The 23,248-nt window shown below is 43.4% G+C and overlaps 2 protein-coding genes across 2 annotated transcripts; both read left to right on the top strand.

Annotated features, from left to right (window-relative positions):
* Positions 1–276: 276 nt before the first annotated feature.
* Positions 277–3,439, top strand: ssr4 (signal sequence receptor, delta). Its single transcript, XM_042097725.1, has 6 exons — positions 277–405; positions 887–1,005; positions 1,965–2,039; positions 2,148–2,237; positions 2,373–2,438; positions 2,812–3,439. Exons 1-6 carry the CDS (start codon positions 357–359, stop codon positions 2,914–2,916), a joined length of 504 nt encoding a protein of 167 aa, XP_041953659.1. The 5' UTR covers positions 277–356; the 3' UTR covers positions 2,917–3,439.
* Positions 3,440–6,021: 2,582 nt separating this feature from the next.
* On the top strand, positions 6,022–17,301 carry sephs3 (selenophosphate synthetase 3). The gene is made up of 8 exons (XM_042097724.1): positions 6,022–6,488; positions 7,193–7,296; positions 8,072–8,179; positions 10,970–11,124; positions 11,514–11,604; positions 12,287–12,386; positions 12,856–13,068; positions 15,424–17,301. Exons 1-8 carry the CDS (start codon positions 6,173–6,175, stop codon positions 15,699–15,701), a joined length of 1,365 nt encoding a protein of 454 aa, XP_041953658.1. The 5' UTR covers positions 6,022–6,172; the 3' UTR covers positions 15,702–17,301.
* Positions 17,302–23,248: the final 5,947 nt, after the last annotated feature.

The raw sequence follows: 23,248 nt of genomic DNA, 5'->3' as shown, positions 1-23,248 counted from the left end.
GACTAGATTTTGTGACTAGATAATGCATCATTTTGCAACAGTAGGGTATCTTCCATGGATGAATTGATGTTGGTTTTGTATGTGTAATGGAGGTGATGAGGTAGTAAATTATTTCGCAGTACCCACACAATTCTACTGATGGGGCGTCCTGTACCCATATACGTCCTAAATATACTTTGATTGGGTTTATGTAGTACTGGCGGTTATCACTAGATGTCGCACACACCTCTGTTTAAGTCTGTACGCTGACGTGTCTTTCATTGAATGCGAGGTCCTGATAGGTTGACGTCCCTTTTGATAGCAACATCCGTGGAGAGCTGAGGTGGCATAGCGTTAGACTAGACACAAGCAGCAACATGAGACTTTTTGTAGCAGTTTTGGCTCTCTGTTTGAGCCTTTGTGCCGGTAAGTATTCATTTATTCATCAAGATTTAATTTACATTTATCTATAAAACATTTAAACGTTCGCAGGTTAAGGTTGGTGGTCCAGTTGGATAGCAAACTAGCCCTAGCCTTAGCAATTGAGTGTTAGCTTTCTAGTAACGTTAAATCACTGTTGAAGCAGCAATCACTCCAACGTTTGGCTGCTTTAGATGAACATTTACAAACATAATAGGTAGCTTCTAGGTGTGTGAAATATCAGTGTTTGAAGGGTTTCTTTATTTCTTGCTACTGTATAAATTGTTGGTGGCTCGCCGGCCATGACAGTTTGTCAAATTAACAGTAACGTTAACATGTCTTGCTTTACGCAAAGCTCGAGAAGATCATCTAACTGGTATAAACGATGTGTTTTAGTTTTGTCGTTGATGAACACACCCTTAGGGTAACGTTGTTACTACACAGTTACTGGAACTGATGCCGTCTGTTTTCTTCTGTTCCCCCACAGCTGAGACCTGCACAGACCCTGTTTTCTCCCCCTCCACCTACACCACGACGGATGCAGTCATCTCTTCTGAGACTGTGTTCATTGTGGAGCTCAGCTTGGCCTGTTCCAATGGGGTCCAGGTAAAGAATGTTGTCATTCATTTATATAGTCCCTCTACAGTACAGCATGGAGAAAAGCATAGCTCTGCTATCTAATCTTGATCAATTATCAATTGATCAAATATCCATTGTTCAATCGTTGACCAGTTGATGAAATATTAATTGTATTTATTTTTGGCTTGTATGTATATGTGTGATACATGTTTAGGGGGCAGCCGTGGCCTACTGGTTAGGGCTTCAGGCTTGGAACCAAACGGTAGCCAGTTCGATCCCCGACCAGTAGGCACGGCTGAAGTGCCCTTGAGCAAGGCACCTAACCCCTCACTGCTCCCCAAGCGCCGCTGTAGCAAGGCAGCTCACTGCTCCGGGTTAGTGTGTGCTTCACCTCACTGTGTGTTCACTAATTCACGAATGGGATAAATGCAGAGACCAAATTCCTTGTATACGCAATTATACAGTACTTGGCCTAGAAACCTGATTTACATTTACATGTTTATATGATTAATTGCTGGCGTAACACCATAATTTCCCTTTGAGGATGAATAAAGTAATCTATCTATCTATCTATACATGGATTTCTGTGCAAAGTCACGAAAACATGTGTGCGCAACTAAGAGGCAGAAAGCACCATAGAACAGCAGAGCAGTGCTGTCCATGAAAAGAATAAAATGAGTTTTTGTGCTATAAACTGAACCAATTTGAAATCACATGTGAAAATATGATGTTATATTAATAATGCAAATAAACAGTAAACTCTGAAATATAGTCTGAAATGAGATGTTATTATCATTGAGACAACAGGGGTATACAAAAAATTCCGATTGTAGCTTACAGCAGCCGACTATTTGGGTTAACGTTGTGGACGGCCACCAAGTGTCTTCTGCCCCATGGCTGCGCGTGCATCTAGTTTTGTTGGTAAACGGGAAACCCGTGTATTTTAATCAGTCAGCACTCATGATGTATTCTGTTGTGTCCTTTAGAGCGTGGCCCTGTATGCAGATGTCAATGGGAAGCAGTTCCCTGTGACCCGTGGACAAGATGTCGGCAAATACCAGGTCTGACCTTCCTCACAGTCTCCATCTCCACTAGTTTATTGTTTGCTTGGCATTTTAACATCAAATTGAGACTATGCTCATAACCTCCCCCTTGGTGATTGATTGCAGGTCTCCTGGAGTTTGTCCCACAAACAGGCCAGCTCGGGCACTTATGAGGTGAAATTCTTTGATGAGGAGTCCTACAGTGCCTTGCGCAAGGTACGGTGCATTCTGTGCATATTGCAGTGTTTTAGTGTACAGTTTTGTGGACTTGGTGGCTAGAATCGTCCATGAATAGATTGCCGTTCAGTCACTTAAATTGATTTGTATTGCGTGTGTGTATGCTTGTTTTAGGCTCAGAGGAACAATGAAGATGTTGCTGCCATCAAGCCTCTGTTCTCTGTCAACGTGGACCATAGAGTGAGTATGCTCTTATGCTTTGCACTGTGCTTCATTAAGATCTTCATACACATCTCTGTCTGTTTAGTCATTCATAATGACAGGTTCTTCTGTATTAAGAGAGTTAAAGTAACCATGATTGATTCTGCCAGTGTCTTCATTGTTGTAATCAATTGCCCTTTCCTGCTTGAGATTGACTCATTTTTTATTTGAAGTCCTATATATTTTGACACAAAACTTAAACATTGCAGGCAAACAACAAATTTCTCTGTGATGGTGTTCAGTTGCTATTACTGTTTGTGTTCTTGCTCTTGTCTCTGTTTCTGACTCTAACGTTCCATTTATTTATCCATGTTCCCCACCCCATACTACCCTACTCTACCCCCACCTCCAGGGAGCATGGAATGGCCCCTGGGTGTCCACTGAGGTTCTGGCGGCCGTGATTGGCGTTGTGGTCTACTATTTGGCCTACAGCACCAAGAGCTCCATCCAGGCCTGAAACCACTCACCTCATAATAACAGCAGCAGAACTGCGCTCAACTCAGCCCATGTTCTTCCTTCCTTCTTTCTGTCTGCTGAGCATTGAAATGCATCAGCATATCTGCTGAGACTGAACGAGCACACACTGTTGTTTAGTGGTGGGACCCTTCTGTAACACCATGTGTGTACACATTTGCAGAAGACAGTCATTCCATCTGGACATGGAGGCTGAGCTGGTACACACACATATACACACACACACATACACACACACACACACACACACATATATACACACACACACACACACACAATGATATTTGTGCAAGTGTTTGTACAAATAAAAAGTAAAAATAGCTAATTCTTCCTTAAGGAAGTATGAATGGTCATCAGCAGATTTTTAAAACATCGGTAAAATCATGTCATCCAGTTTGATAGAAAATGGTAACTGCACTGACAGAAAGGAAAATACCATTCTGGATATGAAATGGTGTCATTAAATTTCACTGAATATGTGAATTGAATAAATAACTTTATATACACTTGTTTCAGCTATTTATTATAAGTTCTCAAGAGTATGTGGAAAACAATGTAGCCGTATCTCATTTACAGTGGATGTCTTGGATGGATCACAGCCAATCGAAATTGATTGATCGAGACAAAGCTGCCAAACAGGAAGTGAGCTAATAATTCCACAATGCTTTCATGTAAGAAAACCAAACCCTCTATTGGGATTTAAATTGGTATTGTGTGAATCCCAGCATGCATTGCTTTAAGACAGTTCTGTAAGTGGTAACCTGAAGATGAACACACCCAAAACCAAATATGGTACAATAGGTTCGGTCGACTTCATACAGCACGGTGCAGATCTGATCTGGCTAAATGTGATGCATTCTGGAAGCACACACAAATTGGTGGTGTTTGACCTCAAGGGGGCGCTGCAATTCCTAAAAATCATAGGCATATGAAAAACATTTCACCAGTCACAAATTCTCATTCTCTAGAACAAACAAAGCATCACAAAAGCAGTCAAACAGGAAGTGACCTTATCATGGCTGTAGTCAAAGTCAAAGTCAGCTTTATTGTCAATTTCTTCACATGTTCCAGACATACAAAGAGATGGAAATTACGTTTCTCACTATCCCACGGTGAAGACAAGACATATTTTTCCAATTTAAGTCCACAGACAAACATAACATTCAAGTAAACAAAAAAGTAAGTAAATAAGTAAATAAGAGGGCACATATAATAATGAAAAAATAAGAGCAGCAAAATTTGGTTGAAATTGTGCATAGACAGTCAATAAAATACTAGTGCAAAGTCAGGCCAATAAAAGGCTTGGGTAGTTCTGTTTGACCTAAGTAATAAAGAAAGTGGCATAGTGGTGCAAGTTATGTAAGAGCAGCAGAAGTGTTGTGTTTTCAGGACAACAACACCAAGTTGTAAAGTGTACAAGTGTGCAAGTGTGCAAGTGGAGTAGTGCAGGCGGCCATTGTGGGTCCAATGTCCAGGATGTTATGTAGCTGAGGGTGGAGGGGGGAGAGGAGGGAGAGAGTTCAGCATCCTTACAGCTTGGTGTATGAAGCTGTTGGTGAGTCTGGTAGTGCGGGAGCGCAGGCTTCTGTACCTCTTCCCAGAGGGCAGTAGATCAAACAGATTGTGAGCGGGGTGACTTGCATCACTCACAATTTTGGTCGCCAAACCAGTCAGTACACATTAGGGGGAGGACAAATGTGCATGGCGGGTGAAATCAGTTCCTGCTATTCTATTATACAAAACACGGGGTGATATGTTTATATGTTTTCTTTTAAACAATAATGTCTAATAATGTGTTTCTTATTTTCATGTGCCATTCTATCTTATGCCATTGAGGGTTGAACGAATTACAACCACAACTATAATCATTATGAACATAAATAATCTGTGCATTGGTATAGAAATTATGTCCAGATATTGTGGTCAAAGTAGCAAATATTCAAAAATTGGTTGTGCAACATCTGCATGTGCTTTCTGGGTATCCCTTTGTGTGGCCTTGTATACAATGTATTCATTAGTTGGTAGTAGGTAGAAGTTAAGTACCACCCTAGATCAACATTAAAAGAACACTGATAGAAGGCAGGTAGCTAGGTAATGTTCTCAGAAATAATTACCAATCTGTACATCCACTTTTCCCAATAGTTTTTTTTTTTTTAAATATAATTCCATCAAGTGATGGCTTAACAGAGGATTATTGTGCAAGTCAAGTGTTTTCCTGGCAATTCTCTGTAATTAAGTTTCTCCACCTAACTGAGATAATCTCACCTCTGCACCTCTCCACCTCTCCACTCCCTTTTTCTGTCAGATATTTAACCATTTAGCACCATTTCCCAGATATTTAACCATTCAGAATACCATTTCCCAGATATTTAACCATTCAGCATACCACTTTTTAGTATGTAAAGTCATTATTTTGGCAGTATTGTGATTACAGCCTTGCCTTATCACACATGAAACTTGCTGAGTACAGCTATTTCCATTGAATTTTCGCTTGGCTTAGCACCCTCATCACTGCTTGCACTGCTTTTCAGTTATCTGATATTCAAAGAACCAAGCATTAATTTAACTGGTTGGACATGTTAGGCTACTGCCTTCGTTATTATAATTATAAATTGTGTATGAAAAAAGTATAGTGACTGGAAATATAAAACTTTTTGTTATAAAATATAGAAAATCTGTGATTAAGATCCGTGGAGATCTGTAAGTCTAGGGAGGGTAAAGCGAAATCAAAGTAGTTACGTCTCTTGGCAGCCAAATGAAAAAGGTAAAACGGATCCAGTGACTGTACAGTCATTGGTTGAGCCCTGACTGAATCAGAGAGTCTTTGGTTGAACCCATAGACTGTAAAAAACGAACGCGGTCATGGTCAAGCCCGTGCACTTGAAAATGGCTGGAGTGTAATTATTATAAAATGTTGCCATCAATATCAGTTTTGTACATTCACGACTTAAATTATTTATAGTGATTATATTCTGTGACATGAGGTCAAGATACGTCCAGATATAGCCACACTTGCTCCTAAAACTGGACAGAGTATGTGTCTGTATGAGCAAGTCCCCCTGTAAGCATAATGGTACATTCTCCTACAGTTACGCGCCCGTCCCAGGCTGAGGAAGCACCAAATGATTAGCCAGTTAGCCTTAAAACAATTGACTCATTCTTGTCATAGTATTTCGCGGCACTCGAGCGCAGTATGCCTAAACATTGAATGAATACATTTACACAGTAACGCTAACAAAATGTCTGGCTCTGCACCTCCAACCCCGCCGGACGAAGGCTCTGACACGTGCAGGCTGGCTGCCTTTCTTCCTCCCGGCTATCAAGCCTTCAAACCGGAGGACCATGGCCTAGACCGCAGCTTTCGGCTAACGGCCTTCTCCGACCTGAAAGGATGAGGCTGTAAAGTCCCTCAGGAGGCTCTGCTCAAACTCCTGGAGGGACTTGAGCCCGATCGTCCGGGTGTAGCGACCGGAGAGGACGGCGGCCCGGCGGCAGGTGCCGGCGATGAGACGTCGGAATTCGGTCAGCTCTCTGCTGCTCATGGACCCCGACTAGGTAACGTTAGGCACGCAACCATGCCGACCGCAACCATAATGTTCTCGTATTCGCTTTTGCAAATTATCTCGTTCCAGTTTGTGTTGTTGTGCAATGAATGAGTTGCTATGTTATTCAGCAACTGCTCTGTGGCTAAATACATGACAAAATGCTACTTCTCTATTTCAGTAAAGCAAAGCAATGACAGATGGGTAGCAGCAGTATGTTTTGATAGCAAGCGTATGCTAACTAGCTAGCTAGCTAACAAATTAATGCACATGCAAGAACAGCGCTTTATATCTGGATCACGCCCCATCAGATATCTCAAGATAGGCTCTTGAATTATACTTTGACCTGTGTAATCAAATCCACTCGGGAACTAGTTAATACTGAACTGACCCAATGTGTTATGGCACCCATTCAATACTGAATGGAATAACAAACTCTTCAATTTGGTATGAAGTAGCTATGCACATGATGAGAGGTGAGCCATAGCAGGTAATGCCCATTGCTAACATAAGGAAGTTACCAGCTTTGTGGATCACAATGTAACATTACAACATCTAATAACATCACACTATCCTCTTATCCACTGTTAAGCTCCAAATACTTCCTAAAAATAGCTTTTTCTGTATCTTGTGACAGGCTTGTGTTTCTTGATTATTAGTATTAATTTCAACACTATGCTTGAGACTGCGAGCCTTGTTTTGTGTGTTTGGTTGCAGGTATTGGCTTGGACTCCTGTGTCATTCCCCTGAGGCATGGGGGTCTATCCCTGGTCCAGACCACAGACTTCTTTTACCCCCTGGTAGAGGACCCATACATGATGGTCAGTGCTGTTTGTTCACTCTGTCCATTCCTGCCATAGAGGCTCATTGTCCTTCCACAAAAAAATGTGATGACCTACCTGTTTTTCTTCCCCCCCGCCCCCTTGAGTTACACAGTATTCATACCTGAATTGCACCATATTGCACAACAAAACCTCCCCTCCCCCTACACACACATGCACACAGTGGGAAAAACAGTTTCCCAACCAGATGTGTGTTCAAACCAGCCCTTTTACTCTCCGTAGTGCTTTTCTCTAAGTGCTGTTGGTTATTGGCATGATTCTGTGCAATGTTTTCCACCCGATATATTGGATTATGTTCACTATGCTGCTTAGTTGTTAGTGCTCTGTTGCATGTCTGCTCATTAAAGGTTTAAGATATGTGCATAAATAGTAAATTAAGTAGAAAAAAGCAAGAACAAGTCATTATTTTTTAAGAACAGGTTATTGTGTATTTTATGTCTATCCTGGTTATTCTACTATCAACTCAACTCCTCTGCACTATAATCCTTTGGTTATCTGTTTGTTTATTTATTTTAGTTTGTTTTTGTTTGTTTGTTTGTAAAAGCCAGGATGAATGATTTACTTTAAGGTGTCCAATTGCACAGTAGCTTGAATGTCGCTCCTCACTTCTAAATCGCTTTGGATAAAAGCGGCAACTAAATGAGTAAATGTATATAATGTATGACAAGTAATACACTACTCCATCACACATCAACCTTTTGAAAATGACTAATACAAATGTTTAAATGAGTGTTGGGGTTTACGTCTCTTTCAGGGTCGAATAGCGTGCGCTAACGTGCTGAGTGACCTCTACGCCATGGGCATCACAGAGTGTGACAACATGCTGATGTTACTCAGTCTCAGTCAGAAGATGAATGAGAAGGTGAACTTTAAACCCTCACCCTTCACCCCTGTTCTCTGTTCAGTCCTCCCCTCTTTCACCCTTGTCATGTGACATTGTTGTCACTGTTAGCATATGTCCGAATGTCCACTCTTTCACTATAGTGCACTGTAAAGTTGAATAACCACCATATAGTTATATAATAGCATATATACAAATGCTAGCTATGACACTGTCAGCATATTACAGTGCACAATGTTGAAAATGAGTGCATGCTCCAAAACACAGGATTAGTCATCTACTGTAGAAGCAGTTCCATGATGGTTTGCATTTAACATGTCAAACACCTTTCCTTTATCCTGAGGTAGTGCTGTAATAGAAATAAATCATTTTGCATTGTTGGAACTTTTACTGCCAGGCAACTGAACAAATGTTGGGCCACTGGTTTGCTGCCTCAGCACAGTATGCCCAAACAGCATTTGCGTGTAAAGAAACATGCCAGGGCACTTGTCTAAAGGCAAAAAAAGTTCAAATGCCTTTATTTAACTGGGCAGAAACATTAAAAACAGTCCTTCGACGCGTTTCAGCATTTAGCCTAGTGCTGGGCGGTATACCGTTTCACACCGTATACTGGTGTATATTTTCGTTATGATATGAATTTTGAATATACCGCCATGTGTATTTGATTACACAACGTTTGGAACGCTGCGCCGCGCGACAGTGTTTCAGACGGGACTTTTTTCACACGCACGCATGGTGCGACTGCGAGGCATAGTTATAGCAAAGATTGTTAAGGCGGAGCAAGATATTTCATCAGGAGCCACTTCCGGGAACCCAGATCGCACGAGGGGGGGGGGGGTCATAATCCCCCTTTATGCAGAGCAGAGGCAGCGACTGCTCCATTGAAGTCTATGGGCATAGCTCAGAATTTTACCACATATGCTAAGGTCTTGGTTCTATAGAGTTAGGAATGTGAATTTCGGGCACGTTTTCATGATCCTCAAACCCTTCTGAACATTTCAGGTACATTTTTAGCATTTTTGAGCATTCCAGTCTGGAGAAAATCAACTTTATATCAGGTGTGCGCCGGTTATTTATGCTGCTGCTGTTGGCCGGTTGCAACGTACAGTACGCTCATCAATAAGTCATCGACACGCCTCTTTATGCAGACAGGATTCGATCCCCATTTCGCGCCCATAGACATGAACTACAACGAAGTATCTTGCTCCGCCTTAACAATCTTTGGTTATAGCAAAGATAATGAATGCGTAGCAAGATGGGACGTCTTAGTTCATGTCTATGAGGGCAAAGTGGAGTTCAGTCAGAGACGGGCTCTGGTTCAGTTCCCGCCTGCACAGGGGCGTGTCACTGACGTATGACTTACGTTTGAACGCCTCGGTTCCACGCCAGACAAGCCGGAGTACAAAATAAACTTGGTGTACACCTTCATTAATGTTGATTTTCTCCCGACTGGAGGGTCATACTATCATGACATTCTACTGAAATAGGGAGGAGGGTTTGGAGATCACGATACCGTGTCCGAAATGTGCATCCATTGCTCAGAAAAATAAGGCTTTGACAAATTCTGGGAAGTTCTTGGATTCTGCCATAGACCTCAATGTTAAAAAGAGAGCCCGATCACTGCATAAATGTGCGGGGGCGTGTACTGCTACCCCATTTGCATAAATTTCCAGGGACAGGAAATGGCCTCTCATGAAGTATCTTCGTAATCAACCATCTTTGGTTATAGGGTAAACACAAAACACCTTAAGTTTTTCCCCTTAAGTATGACCTTTAAGGCTTAATTTCTCCTTAGGTAAGGGGTTTATTTAAGGGTGTTGCACAGGATACCTTAAATTGTTTCTTTAGTTAAGGAAAAAGTTAAGGGATACTGCATTGAAAGGGATTTACACTAAAATTCAATTGAGATTGTTCAACAGCTGTAACTAGCTGGCTAGTAGGTGACGTACGTTAGCAACCCACCGAACACAGTGAAGTTTAATGATCTTATCATTCATCTCACTTTAAGAATATTCGCAGAAATTATCCAGGTAGCAAGTAAAGCATGTTATAGACAGGAACTGAGCAATACTAGCTGGCTAGTTAGAAATTATCCTGATGTTTTGCCTAGCGAACCGAACCGAAGCTCATGGCAGGCCACATGAAGTTAACGTTAGCCTACCACTAACGTCATGTAAACCACACAATAACAATAAGGCATGTTTCTGATAGGCCTATTTGACAGAGTAAGCATATCAGCAGAGAAGTTTTATTTTAAATTGTATAATTTTCAAAAAAGTATAATTATTGCAAGTTGCACTACTTTTTGTATTGGTTTTAAGATGTTTGTGAAATTTGCACAGCAAAAGTTCTGTATTTTGAATGCAATTGTCTTTGCTGATTAGATTCTTCATTAGAATCATGAGTGGCTCTTTGTAAACAGCATCATTTTCTGGGGCCATGCAAAACTGCATTACCACTAGTGTGGAGTTATTCTACATCATGACAGTAAAATAGACCATCCTTAGTCAATGTACTGCAGCAATTCCTCTCTCAACCTGTAGAAAATGCTGTGAACATCTGATTATGCATGAAAAAAAAATACCGTCATATACCGTGAAACCATAAGAATTTTGAAAAATACCGTGATATACATTTTTGGTCATACCGCCCAGCACTAATTTAGCCTTCTTCAGGAAGTTAACAAAACAGGTCAGGGTATATATAGTATGTGTTCATCAGATATTATGGAATCCTAACAAACAAGCTCCTAAACCTGAATTTTTGTCTCTTCCTCTCTTCCTGTTTCCTGTCTGTGATTGTGGCATTCAGGAGAGGGAGCAGGTGATGCCACTAATGATAAAGGGTTTCCGTGACGCCGCAGAAGAAGGCGGGACTTCCGTTACGGGCGGCCAAACTGTTATCAATCCCTGGATCATCATTGGGGGTGTGGCAACCGTGGTGTGCCAGCCCAATGACTTCATCATGTGAGTGTTCCTTAGCAACCCCTCTGTCTTTCATGTCAGGAGTAGTTTGCATCCCAAACAGCGATGTTGCAGGCTTGCTATCAGGTTGTAAATGCACTATGAAGTCTTTTGTTACATCACTGCTGCTAGGCAGCTGGGTTTTCCCTGTCACCCTAGGCAACCAGAGCTAATTTGCAAGCCCATAACCTAAAATCATGTGGCATACTTCATTGTGGCATAAATCATTGTGGCCTTCATGCTCACAAATGATCACTTCACGTCTGTGTCTTGTCTTTTCTGTTGGGACATTTAGAAGTGTGTCTGTCTATTCTGGTTATTAATCCATGGAAATTCCACTCTCACTGATCTGGAAACAGTAATATATCAGCCCTCTATGTTTTCTTCTGTAGGCCAGACAGTGCGGTTCCTGGGGATGTGCTAGTTCTCACCAAACCTCTGGGCACACAGGTGGCAGTCAATGCCCATCAATGGCTGGACCTGGTAAGTGGAAACATTTTGATGTTCAGTAATCTTTTTTACCAATCCTTATAGAATATAAGCATTTTTATATTTTCTCAGAACTAGTTAGCTTGTATGTATTTAATCAACGTTTTAACTTTTGTACTTTAATCTGTATTGTACTGTACTGTATTTTTTGTGTCTTGTTGCAGTAGCCTTTATTGGTCGATGTACCAAAAGATTATTTGTGCAGAGACAAAGCTTGTATTGTTCTGCTTCCCATTTTAGAAAGTGGGAAATTATATAACAGTGCTTGAAAAGATTACATCCTTTTGGTAAAGTTCTGGTGGTCAAAGCTAGAGATTGCGAGACCCAGGCATTTCAGACCCTTTATCTCCGTAGTGGAAAAGGAACTTTGTAGAGCTGTTTTCAAAAGCTTACCAAATTTGGTTTGGGTTGAGGTTAATGCAAGGTCTCTCCAGTGGTGGGATGCTTTTATCCTAGCGCCATTTCAAACTCTCACATCTATTTGAAAGAAACAGAATTGCTTTGTTGAAATGCATATACTATACTGTATGGAGTTCAGTTTTCAAATTAATTCGGGGCAGTAGGTCTGGGGTAGGAAGGGGAAACTTGAAAACGATGCAGGAAAAAAAAAAAAAAAGAAACGATGAATGCACAAAATCTCAGCTGATCTCAAGTGTGTCGTTTTGTGATCCTGCAGCCAGATAAGTGGAATAAGATCAAACTGGTCATATCTAAAGAGGAAGTTGAACAGGCCTACCAGGAAGCCATGCTCAACATGTCCACCCTCAACCGCACAGGTACCGCCTCCTACCTCCGTCACCTTTAGAATTTAGTAAGCTGCTTCACACAACAGGTTTACATTCTGGTTTACAAAGGTTTACAATCTTTGGCATGTACTGCTGTTTGTCTGAGAAGATTTTAGCCATGGATACATTCATCTCTGTGTATTCACGCTCATGCTTTTTCTTTATCCACATGCAAAGACTGCAGGACTAGTTTCCTGAACATGGATTAAGCCTATCCTTCTAAAATCTTCTTTGGTGGAGATCTTCCTTGAAGTTCTCTTTTAGAACTAGAACTAGGCTTAATCCATCCAATCTGAATCCCCTAACTGTTAAGGACCATGGTGCTTTCTTCTATTGCACTTGCTGCCTTTTAAGTCTTGTAACTCCATTAAAGTTCTTGAAAGTACCTGACTGTTCATGACTGTTTATCTTTCCCATTCTTCCCCTTCCTCATTCTGCCCTTCCTTTCCTGTGTGTGCAGCCGCGTCACTCATGCACAAGTTCAATGCACACGCGGCCACCGACATCACAGGCTTCGGCATCCTGGGCCACGCCCGTAACCTGGCACAGCAGCAGCGCAGCGAGGTGGCCTTCGTCATCCACAACCTGCCCATCATCGCCAAGATGGCCGCCGTCAGCAAGGCCTGCGGCAACCTCTTCGGCCTGCTGCAGGGCACCTCCTCCGAGACATCAGGTGCGGAGACGCACAACATCAGTCCAGCTCTCTTTTGTTGTTCTTCATGATGGTCCTTCATGTGACATGGACTTAAAGTACACACGTACAGCATAGAGTGCATATAAGAAATGTGAAGTACAAATGCCATATAAGCCAACATCAAAAACGGAAAAGACATCAAAAAGGAATAAAAATCAAACTGCACATCCCAAAGTAATTCCAAACACTGATGAGGGGTTGGGTGTACGCCCAGAGATAGTCCCCCACCATCTACGGTTTGTCTTTGGTGCAAAACTCATCAGTGTAGATTCTTTCTGCCCCTGTACTCTAGTCTAATTACATTTTTCTAGTCTGCCCGCTGCAGGCAGTATATGACCACATTCCTGCCAGCACAGAAGGCTCTTTCAGATGAACCGTGCCAACCTTAATGGACTAGACAGTAAATCAGCATGGCTTCAGATAGGACTCTGAATGGAAGTGTTGGCAAAGTTGTTTAGACAATTTTAGATAACAGTGAGAACAAAAGCCAAAGCCTTTCTGGTTAAAGAATGGTTGGCTTTGTTTAGGCTATTTTTATGCTCTCCTTGTTCAAGGCATGATCTAGAATGCAGCATTTTGAAATGAACAGACTTGATTTGAGTGAACTTCAAAGGCACGCTTGCCCACTACAGTATGTGCTAATAAGAGAGTGGTATTACTCAGCTTTCATCTAACCACATTTTTGTCCACCATTATCTTACCACCATGTTATGGGATGGAGCAGATTTTGTTTTGTTTTAGATAAATTAATGGTAGAATACATGCCAAACAGGTGTTGTTTTGCAACGTGCAGTGTAGCAAGACCTATTTTACTGCACCCAAGTTAGATCATTCAAGCAAGCTACGTCGGAAGCATCTGGCCAATGTAGGTCAAATACACACTGGTGACAGGTGACTGATCGAAAAAAAGTCAAAGATGCTAAAATGGGAGAAGAGCAATGTTCTTTGCATAGGCCGCAGATTTTGAAAGTGCCGCAAGATCATTTGGAAATGATTTCAGCAGGAGCACCTGCTAACCTGCATAAGGCTTTTAATTCCAATACCTGAGAAATATTACACAATGAACCATATTTTTTGTGATTTTGACGATAACGATAATTAGTCGATATCCTTTAAAAACATTTTTGTAAAAGTCTGAGTTACTTTACAGCTCATTATTTATGAATAGCATCAATACAATAATAACCAATAACCTAACCTGTGACTTTTTAACCAAATCAACCAATGCATTGTCACTCTGACACATTTCTATTTTGCCCCCACTTGTGTGTGTGGCAATGACATGGTCTAGCCAGCTACATTAGAGAAGATGAATAGGCCTAACAGTTTCCCAAGAGAGTTTTCAAAAACCTTTAGCCTACTTAGCATTCACTGTAAAACTAAGCAGACCAACAGAGTACATCTCAGTTATTTCCTTCGATGTTTTGTTTAAGAGAAATCATGTAGGCTTGCATTCCAAGTTACAGAATAGAAACTAATGCGTTAGCTTATGGCTAATGTATATGAGAAATCCTATAGAGGTGCTAACGGTTAGCATAATCGATACACGTAGATATTTAGAGCGAACTTTAGTCCATTTACAAAAGGGTTACATGAGAAGAGTTCTTTGTTTACAACTGACTACTAAAATACTCAAAGGCTAATGTTTTCTCTCCATATAATACCATGTAGGAAAAAATGTGACTGCCTTATCAATGCTACGTGAACAGAACAGAAGTAGCTGCACAAAATCCCAAGTAGGCCTACAGTACGTCTCAGTCGCTACACAAAATAAACATTAGGCCTGCGTGTGACAAGGTGGACCCACTAGCAATCATGTGACACTTGCTCTGCTGCAACAAGGGGCTTCTCTCGCATACACCTCCTGTATTTAGTGAATGTATGGGGTTTTAATGCGTGACTTATGTTTTTTCCCCATAAGTAATTTAAATACTCGATAATGTAAATTTGCACATCGTTAAAACAACAATCACGATATTATCGCAGACGATATATATCGCCCACCCCTACTAAATACATTTCTTGTATTTCTCTGCGACTATGAAGTAATAATTAAAAAAAAGAATTGCTTCCTCCCATAGCGTTAACTTTTTTAAGTAAAATTTAATGCAGTAATGGTCAACATCCAGCGTGATGTTGAGCAAGTTTTTTCACCTGGTCTTGCTTGTATATTTGCATTACTACATTTTGATTTGAAAGCAAATAGCCATCAAATATATAATCATCTCTCTGGTTCTCTCTGTCTTTCTTTCTTTCTTTCTCTCTCTCTTTCTTTCTCTCTCTCTCTCTCTCTCTCTCTCTCTCTCGCGCTCTCTCTCTCTCTGTGTCTTACAGGTGGCTTGCTGATCTGTCTGCCTCGTGAGCAGGCAGCGCGGTTCTGTGCGGAGATGAAGGCGAGTCGTCAGGGTCCCGGTGTGGGGGTCCCGGGCCCCGATGCCGGTGGCGAGGGCCAGCAGGCCTGGATCATCGGCATCGTGGAGAAGGGCAACCGCTGCGCCCGCATCATCGACAAGCCCCGTATTATCGAGGTGCCGCCCCGCGGCACAGTCTCCGAGGGCAACAACAACAGCACCAGCCCCCCACCCCCTGTGCAGAGTCCACCCGTGTCCTAGGGCCATGGGAGCGCCCCCTTCCCTCCACTTTTCCCTCATCCTGCCATCTTCATCATAACGCAGTAGAAGTGCTTTTCTCACCTCCCTGTTGTGTAGTCACAGGGTGAAGTCTCCATTTGAAGCCTTTTAACAATCAGTCATCATCAAATCTGAGTCTAATATGCTTTAGTGGTTTCTTTCCCATATCTCATCTTTTATCTTTTGGCATCTGACTTTTCTTATTTCTTCCTCTGTCCCTTTTTGCACCCTCTCTTTTGTGTGTGTGTGTGTGCGTGTGTGCGTGGTCATTTCTGGGTGTGTTATGCCCGGGCTGCATGTATGCTCGTTTGTGTGCATCCAGAGTGTATGCATCAGTCAGTGCACAGAAGACATCTTGCCTGGTCTTTGTGCACTGAGGATATTGTCTGACATTTCTGTGTGTGTGTGTGTGTGTGTGTGTTGATACAGCCACTTGTGTTTGGGTCTCAACCTGCTGTCCATTTTGTCTCCCTGTTCAGCCGATGGGTTGAGAGCGACAGACCAAAAATTCTTTCTTTTTTCCTGGTGGGAGTCGGAATGGACAGCACTCAGGCCACTTTCCCCTTCGCTTCTCCTCTGTCCTCTTCTGTCCAATGTCCCTCTCTGCTTTCCGTACCTTGAAGCACCATTTCTTGCCATCCGCACTATGTGTATATGTGGGGACGTATGGTTATCCAGGTGTGCATTTGTGTCCTGCGAGGTCATCTTTCCGTTTCCCTTGTCCTTCTTCGAATGACTATCTGTACATCGTTCGGATCCCCCACCCCACCTCACCACTGACGCTAACAGAGGGGGTGACAACGGGAAGAGGAGTGTGTTTGTCTTCCTGTGAATGTGTGTTCCTTTCACTCACCTCCCTTCACTTCTTTGACCCCACCCATCCACCCACCCCTATTTACCAGTCAATGCTGGGCACTGAGTGAACCTGTCTTGAGTGTAAGGGAGGGAGAGGGAGAAAGGGGGGGGGGGGTCATGCTCGTTAGCCATGTCTGGCTCCAAACCTCCTAAGTCAGCTCAGTCAGGAGCTCTCTGTGTGTTGGCAGACGCCAAGCTTTTGTTTCCGTTCCTTCCCTTCCTTCGTTTTTCCACCGTGAGAGATCATAACATTCCGTCAGTTTTCTTAATTGACCGTGATTTTAGACGAGAACTTAATCCTTCCGTGACAATCGAGAAAGCTGTTGAGGGTTTTATTTTTCATTCTTCCAACGTATTTGGAAGTGATTAAAGTGATGTGAAATGTGCTGAGACTATGATGTGATTATGAAAAAGTGAAGGGCCCATAGGAATCTCAGGCGTGGATCCTCTGACCCAATGCATTATAATTTATTGACTCTTTGAATGGTACCCATTTCCTGGACTTAATTGTGTCTTTTCAATTGAGAATCAAAACATCCAGGATGAGAATCAACATCTTGTGAAAATGCTGAAGACATCAAATTACCTGACAAGGATAAACAGAAAAAAACGTACCACCTCATATGAGTAAACTGGTGTGCTTGTTTCCATCCCGTATATCAATTTGGTATCCGATGAAAAGAAAAAAGATATCCGATGAAAAAAAAAAAGAAAAAAAAAACTTGAAGAAAAGATAGACACTGACTGCTATGAGTTAAGAATAGTGTCCTAGACAGATGTAATGACCGTGTTGTGCAGCGACTATCTCCAAGTGCATTAGTCAGTAGCTTAGTGAACCATAGTTGTTGGGTATCATTGTGAAGCCTTTCAGAGGAAGTGGCGGAAACATAGTAATCAGGGCTGTTTGATGTATCATTTTACATGATGTTAGGAAGAAGGCTATTTTTCTTCGGGATGGGTATTTAATTATTTGGAATGTTTACAAATTTGGGTTTTCAGTTTTTTTTTTCTCAACATCTTAGCTTTGTGATTCATTATCCCCAATGCACTATTGACAAATTGTTTATAGGATGTTGAATACTTTTTTTTTCTTTGATTTAAAATGTTTTCCATAATGTGTGAAACTTGGGCACTTCTGCTGAATCAGAGAGAGGGTTGAGCAGCTCTCTCTGGTCCAATTAGAGTGGTCCTTTCACCTGACTCGCCATTTGATTGGCCACAGCAGAACATCAGCTTCTGCCCCTTTCTGTTTATGATGCTTAACCTGGTAAACCCCGACCAATGGGGATCGGTTAAGCTGATTTCAGTCAAAAGAATGGGGTGGATACTGGTGTGCTTGGTTGAGACATTTGGCCTTTTTTTTTATCATCTGTCATGAATTCATCCATTCAAAGTCAATAAAGCAATCAGTTTCTCTAAAACACCAGTGTTTTGGTTTGCTAATTTGTGTGTGTGTGTGTGTGTGTGTGCACACTTAGATATTTGTTGTGTGTTTTTGCAGATAGTGTTAGCACATTTGTGAATGTTGCAGTTGCGGTGGAGTTTGTTTATTGATATGTGTGTGTGGCAGTCTGTGTGCACACAGCTGTAATATAGCCAACTGGACTAAGGATGGCAGCAGAACATAGAGCAGTGACACAAAGGAAACATGAACTGACTCTTGGCCCGCTAGCTCCGCTGCATCGGCTATAGTACACTGTGTGCTTAAAAAGGAACATGAAAAACATATACGCGTAATGCCTGGAGCAGTGGTCCTCAACAATGATGGCCAACAGCACAATTCTACAAGCTGTTTTTTCAAGGCTTCATGAATATCTTCACAAGCACTTAGTTGTAGTCTGGTACATTTGGAAGCTTGGTTACCCTTCACATTTGGCCAATACCCTTTATGTCTGTTAAATGAGCTAATGAGAAGTCAACTTGCCCAATATGAAGTGCACTTTTCCAGAATGTTCACGTTCACTAATTAGGCCTAAGCTTATGAATGGATAGTTGAGTGAGGGAGAGAGAGATTAAAACCAGAGATCTAATGCTGCTTGCCTTTGTTGGCCATCCAGTGTCTTGAGCTGCCAAGTATTAAATAATCTTAAGGATGAAATCTCTTTTATCTTAAGGATGTGGTTTTTCATGTTATTTGCATTTACATTAAAGTCCCTAGTATGATTTATTACTTGCTTAACTACACTGTTCTAAGAACAAAGGTACTTTTGTCTCCAATGCCTCTCTCTCAAATACTCCCATTCATTCACAGTTTACACAGAGACGGTTTAGTGTAGACATATTCAAATTAGAATTGGATAGCACTTCTAGCCTATTATTTAAGCAGAACATCTGAAGCAGAACAACTTGTATTTCATCTACATTATGAATGAACTGTTGTTCTCCATGACTGCAATCCCATCATTAATAGGACTTGCTCCCCAGAGGATATATATATTTTTGAGTTTTTTAAACATGTTAATCTTGTGTGTGATGATTGTGTGGCTCACGGTGTAGCCTGCCTACGCATCAGGTCAGGACAGCATTCCCCAACATCCGGCCCCTGCTGTGATGGACCGGACCTCAAACACAAGTCTACGCCAACGAGCTATCAGCCGGTTAACCGGCTTTCCCGTCTCTCTCTATCCCTCTCTCTCTTCCTCGCTCTCTCTCTTCCTCCCTCTCTCTCTTCCTCGCTCTCTCTCTATCCCTCTCTCTCTTCCTCGCTCTCTCTCTTCCTCGCTCTCTCTCTTCCTCGCTCTCTCTCTATCCCTCTCTCTCTTCCTCGCTCTCTCTCTTCCTCCCTCTCTCTCTTCCTCGCTCTCTCTCTTCCTCGCTCTCTCTCTATCCCTCTCTCTCTTCCTCGCTCTCTCTCTTCCTCGCTCTCTCTCTATCCCTCTCTCTCTATCCCTCTCTCTCTTCCTCGCTCTCTCTCTTCCTCCCTCTCTCTCTTCCTCGCTCTCTCTCTTCCTCGCTCTCTCTCTTTCCCTCTCTCTCTTCCTCCCTCTCTCTCTTCCTCGCTCTCTCTCAGATGCACGGCTGCCTGCAGGGGCCACATCAAATCGCTTCCCAGTGAGCCGGAGCCTCGTGGAGCAGGGACGCCCACTGTGCCTCTCTAACGCTGCGGAGAACGTCAGGGATATTGGGTCGGGCTTGAGCGCCTTGTCAAATCCCAAAAATTCCCCACATAATTTGACGCTAGGATTGAGAGGGTGTTTGGGTGATGTGAGCGAGAGAGAGAGAGATAGAGAGAGGGGGGGAAAGGGTGAGAGGATCCCGGTTTGTAAAGCTTTGTTTCTTGTAAAATATCCTTTGGCTCCAAAAGATCCTCACTCATCAAAAAAATCCTCCCAGCGGCATTAGCTGTAATTGTTTTGCCTCGGCGCCTAATGAAAACATCGGCGCTGCATCCGATGAGCGGAGGCCTACATTAACAGAGGTAAGTCCAGCGATGGTGCCCTCACACAGAGCTTTGCTGACGGGAAAGGAGAGGGGATCAAGGGATGAAACGGGAGAGGCTAAGCAAACCCCTAAAGAGGCCAGACTCCAAGATGTAAATACCCTCCACCACCAACCCTCCATACACACACACACTCCCTCGCCAGCTCAGTCTGTTGTCACACACACACACACACACACCTCACCAGGCTTCTTAGTCAGTCGTTACCCCTCTCAGCCACACACTGCAGGCTTTCTTCTCTGTCGGTTCCTCTTCTTAACCTCCACACACAATCTTGACTTCTCAGACTGTAGTAGTTCCCCCTCTTTATCGTTCTCAACACACACACGTTCCACCTCTCAGCCACTTCCAACACACTCACAGTAATCCTTCATACACTCTCTCTCTCTTTCTCTCTCTCTCTCCTGTCCTCTCGGTCAGACATTCTCCCACTTAACCATTCTCAACACACACAGACTCACACCAGTTGTTCTCCCCTCTCCACTACCTTCCGTACACATCACACACACTCAATCATTCTCAACACACACACTCTCCTGTCCTCTCACTTGGTCATTCCCCTTCCCATGCGTGCACTGGACAGGGGCCAGGCAGGTCGTAAGGATCTTTGAGATTTAGAGTACAGAGATTGAGTTTTTAGGGGGTTCATAATGTTTATGGTCTCCTTCGCATCTGTGTGATAGCAGTGGCTTCTCCGAGAGAATGAGCACTTTCTGCATTCTCTCTCTCTCTCTCTCTCTCTCTCTCACACACACACACACACACACACACACACACACATGCGCACTCCTTGTTTGTCTTATGTTCTGTCAGCCCCTTTTCAGGGGCCCATGCGAATCTGACCATCTAGCTGTTTTTCTTCTGTGTCCTTTTCGGTCTAACAGATGGGCTCAACGTGGTGAGAGCCGTCCACCTGCAAAACACTTTTGTGATGTCACCCGTCTGTCCCACCACAGGTGGTGACCGCTGTGCAGAGAGGGCAGAGGATTCTGGAATGTGCATACCTTCTCTGCTCGTCCCCCTCTCTCCTCCTCTCCATTTCTCACTCCTCTTCTCTCTTCTCTCTTCTCTCTCCTCCTCTCCATTTCTCACTCCTCTTCTCTCTTCTCTCTCCTCCTCTCCATTTCTCACTCCTCTTCTCTCTCCTCCTCTCCATTTCTCACTCCTCTTCTCTCTCCTCCTCTCCATTTCTCACTCCTCTTCTCTCTTCTCCTCTCCATTTCTCACTCCTCTTCTCTCTTCTCTCTCCTCCTCTCCATTTCTCACTCCTCTTCTCTCTCCTCCTCTCCATTTCTCACTCCTCTTCTCTCTCCTCCTCTCCATTTCTCACTCCTCTTCTCTCTCCTCCTCTCCATTTCTCACTCCTCTTCTCTCTTCTCCTCTCCATTTCTCACTCCTCTTCTCTCTTCTCTCTCCTCCTCTCCATTTCTCACTCCTCTTCTCTCTTCTCCTCTCCATTTCTCACTCCTCTTCTCTCTCCTCCTCTCCATTTCTCACTCCTCTTCTCTCTCCTCCTCTCCATTTCTCACTCCTCTTCTCTCTTCTCTCTCCTCCTCTCCATTTCTCACTCCTCTTCTCTCTCCTCCTCTCCATTTCTCACTCCTCTTCTCTCTCCTCCTCTCCATTTCTCACTCCTCTTCTCTCTTCTCCTCTCCATTTCTCACTCCTCTTCTCTCTTCTCTCTCCTCCTCTCCATTTCTCACTCCTCTTCTCTCTCCTCCTCTCCATTTCTCACTCCTCTTCTCTCTTCTCCTCTCCATTTCTCACTCCTCTTCTCTCTTCTCCTCTCCACTGCTCTCCTTTCTTACACTCCTCTCCTCTCCCTTCATCTCCACTACTCATTACTCATCTCCTCTCCTCTTTTCTTCTCTCCATTCCCTCTCTTCTCCTCTCCTCTACATTCCCCCTCTCCTCTCCTCTCCTCTACACCCCCTCTTCTCTTCTCTCCATTCCCCCTCTCCTCTCCTCTCCTCTCTTCCCTCCTCTCCATTCCCTCTCTTCTCCTCTTCTCTCCATTCCCTCTGTTCTCCTCTCCTCTACATTCCCCCTCTCCTCTCCTCTCCTCTCCTCTCCTCTCTTCTCCTCTCCTCTCCTCTCTTCTCCTCTCCTCTACATTCCCCCTCTCCTCTCCTCTCCTCTACACCCCCTCTTCTCTTCTCTCCATTCCCCCTCTCCTCTCCTCTCCTCTCTTCCCTCCTCTCCATTCCCTCTCTTCTCCTCTTCTCTCCATTCCCTCTGTTCTCCTCTCCTCTACATTCCCCCTCTCCTCTCCTCTCCTCTCCTCTCCTCTCCTCTCCTCTCTTCTCCTCTCCTCTCCTCTCTTCTCCTCTCCTCTACATTCCCCCTCTCCTCTCCTCTCCTCTACACCCCCTCTTCTCTTCTCTCCATTCCCCCTCTCCTCTCCTCTCCTCTCTTCCCTCCTCTCCATTCCCTCTGTTCTCCTCTCCTCTACATTCCCCCTCTCCTCTCCTCTCCTCTCCTCTCCTCTCTTCTCCTCTCCTCTCCTCTCTTCTCCTCTCCTCTACATTCCCCCTCTCCTCTCCTCTCCTCTCCTCTCTTCTCCTCTCCTCTACACCCCCTCTTCTCTTCTCTCCATTCCCTCTCTTCTCCTCTCCTCTCCTCTCTTCTCCTCTGCTCTGGTCTGTGATTCTCTGGCCTACAGACAGTGCTAGTGCTCTCATGCGTAGCAGACGGAAACGACTGGATAATGCTCCCTGGCTCCAGCCATTCCGGCGTTCCCACCAGTCTGCTCTTTGTACACGTACATGCACTCAAGGATTTCTGTACGCTTTTTATCTACTGTAGATATATTGTGTGTGTGTGTGTGTGTGTGTGTTCGTTCCTTCAGTGTTTGGATCTGTGAATCTTCCCCTGTGTTAAGTCCAAATAAAAGCATTAACATGTGTGTGTGTGTGTGTGTGTGTGTGTGTGTGTGTGTGTGTGTGTGTGTGTGTGTGTGTGTGTGTGTGTGTCTGACATTTCCTATAAATGTGTGTGTGGGCTGGTGGTAGAGGTGGTTTCATGGCATCTTACTTTTCCAGCAAAATATCTCCCAGAAGTCTTCCTGTCACTGCCCTCAGCAAATCCCTCTGCCCTGTTCCTCCTGTCTTGGTCCTTCACCTCTCTTTGGTCCTCCCTTCTCATCCTATTTTCCGACGTCCTTGTTCTCCACTGCCCTTTTTGTTTTTCTTTCTTTCTTTCTTTTTTTACTCCCTTACCCAGTGGCCCAGTAATT

The sequence above is a fragment of the Alosa sapidissima genome, chromosome 7, assembly GCF_018492685.1.
Source record: "Alosa sapidissima isolate fAloSap1 chromosome 7, fAloSap1.pri, whole genome shotgun sequence".
In the NCBI taxonomy this organism is placed as follows: domain Eukaryota; kingdom Metazoa; phylum Chordata; class Actinopteri; order Clupeiformes; family Clupeidae; genus Alosa; species Alosa sapidissima.
The sequence above is the reverse complement of the archived record's forward strand: the minus strand, read 5'-3'. Positions and strand labels throughout refer to the sequence as shown.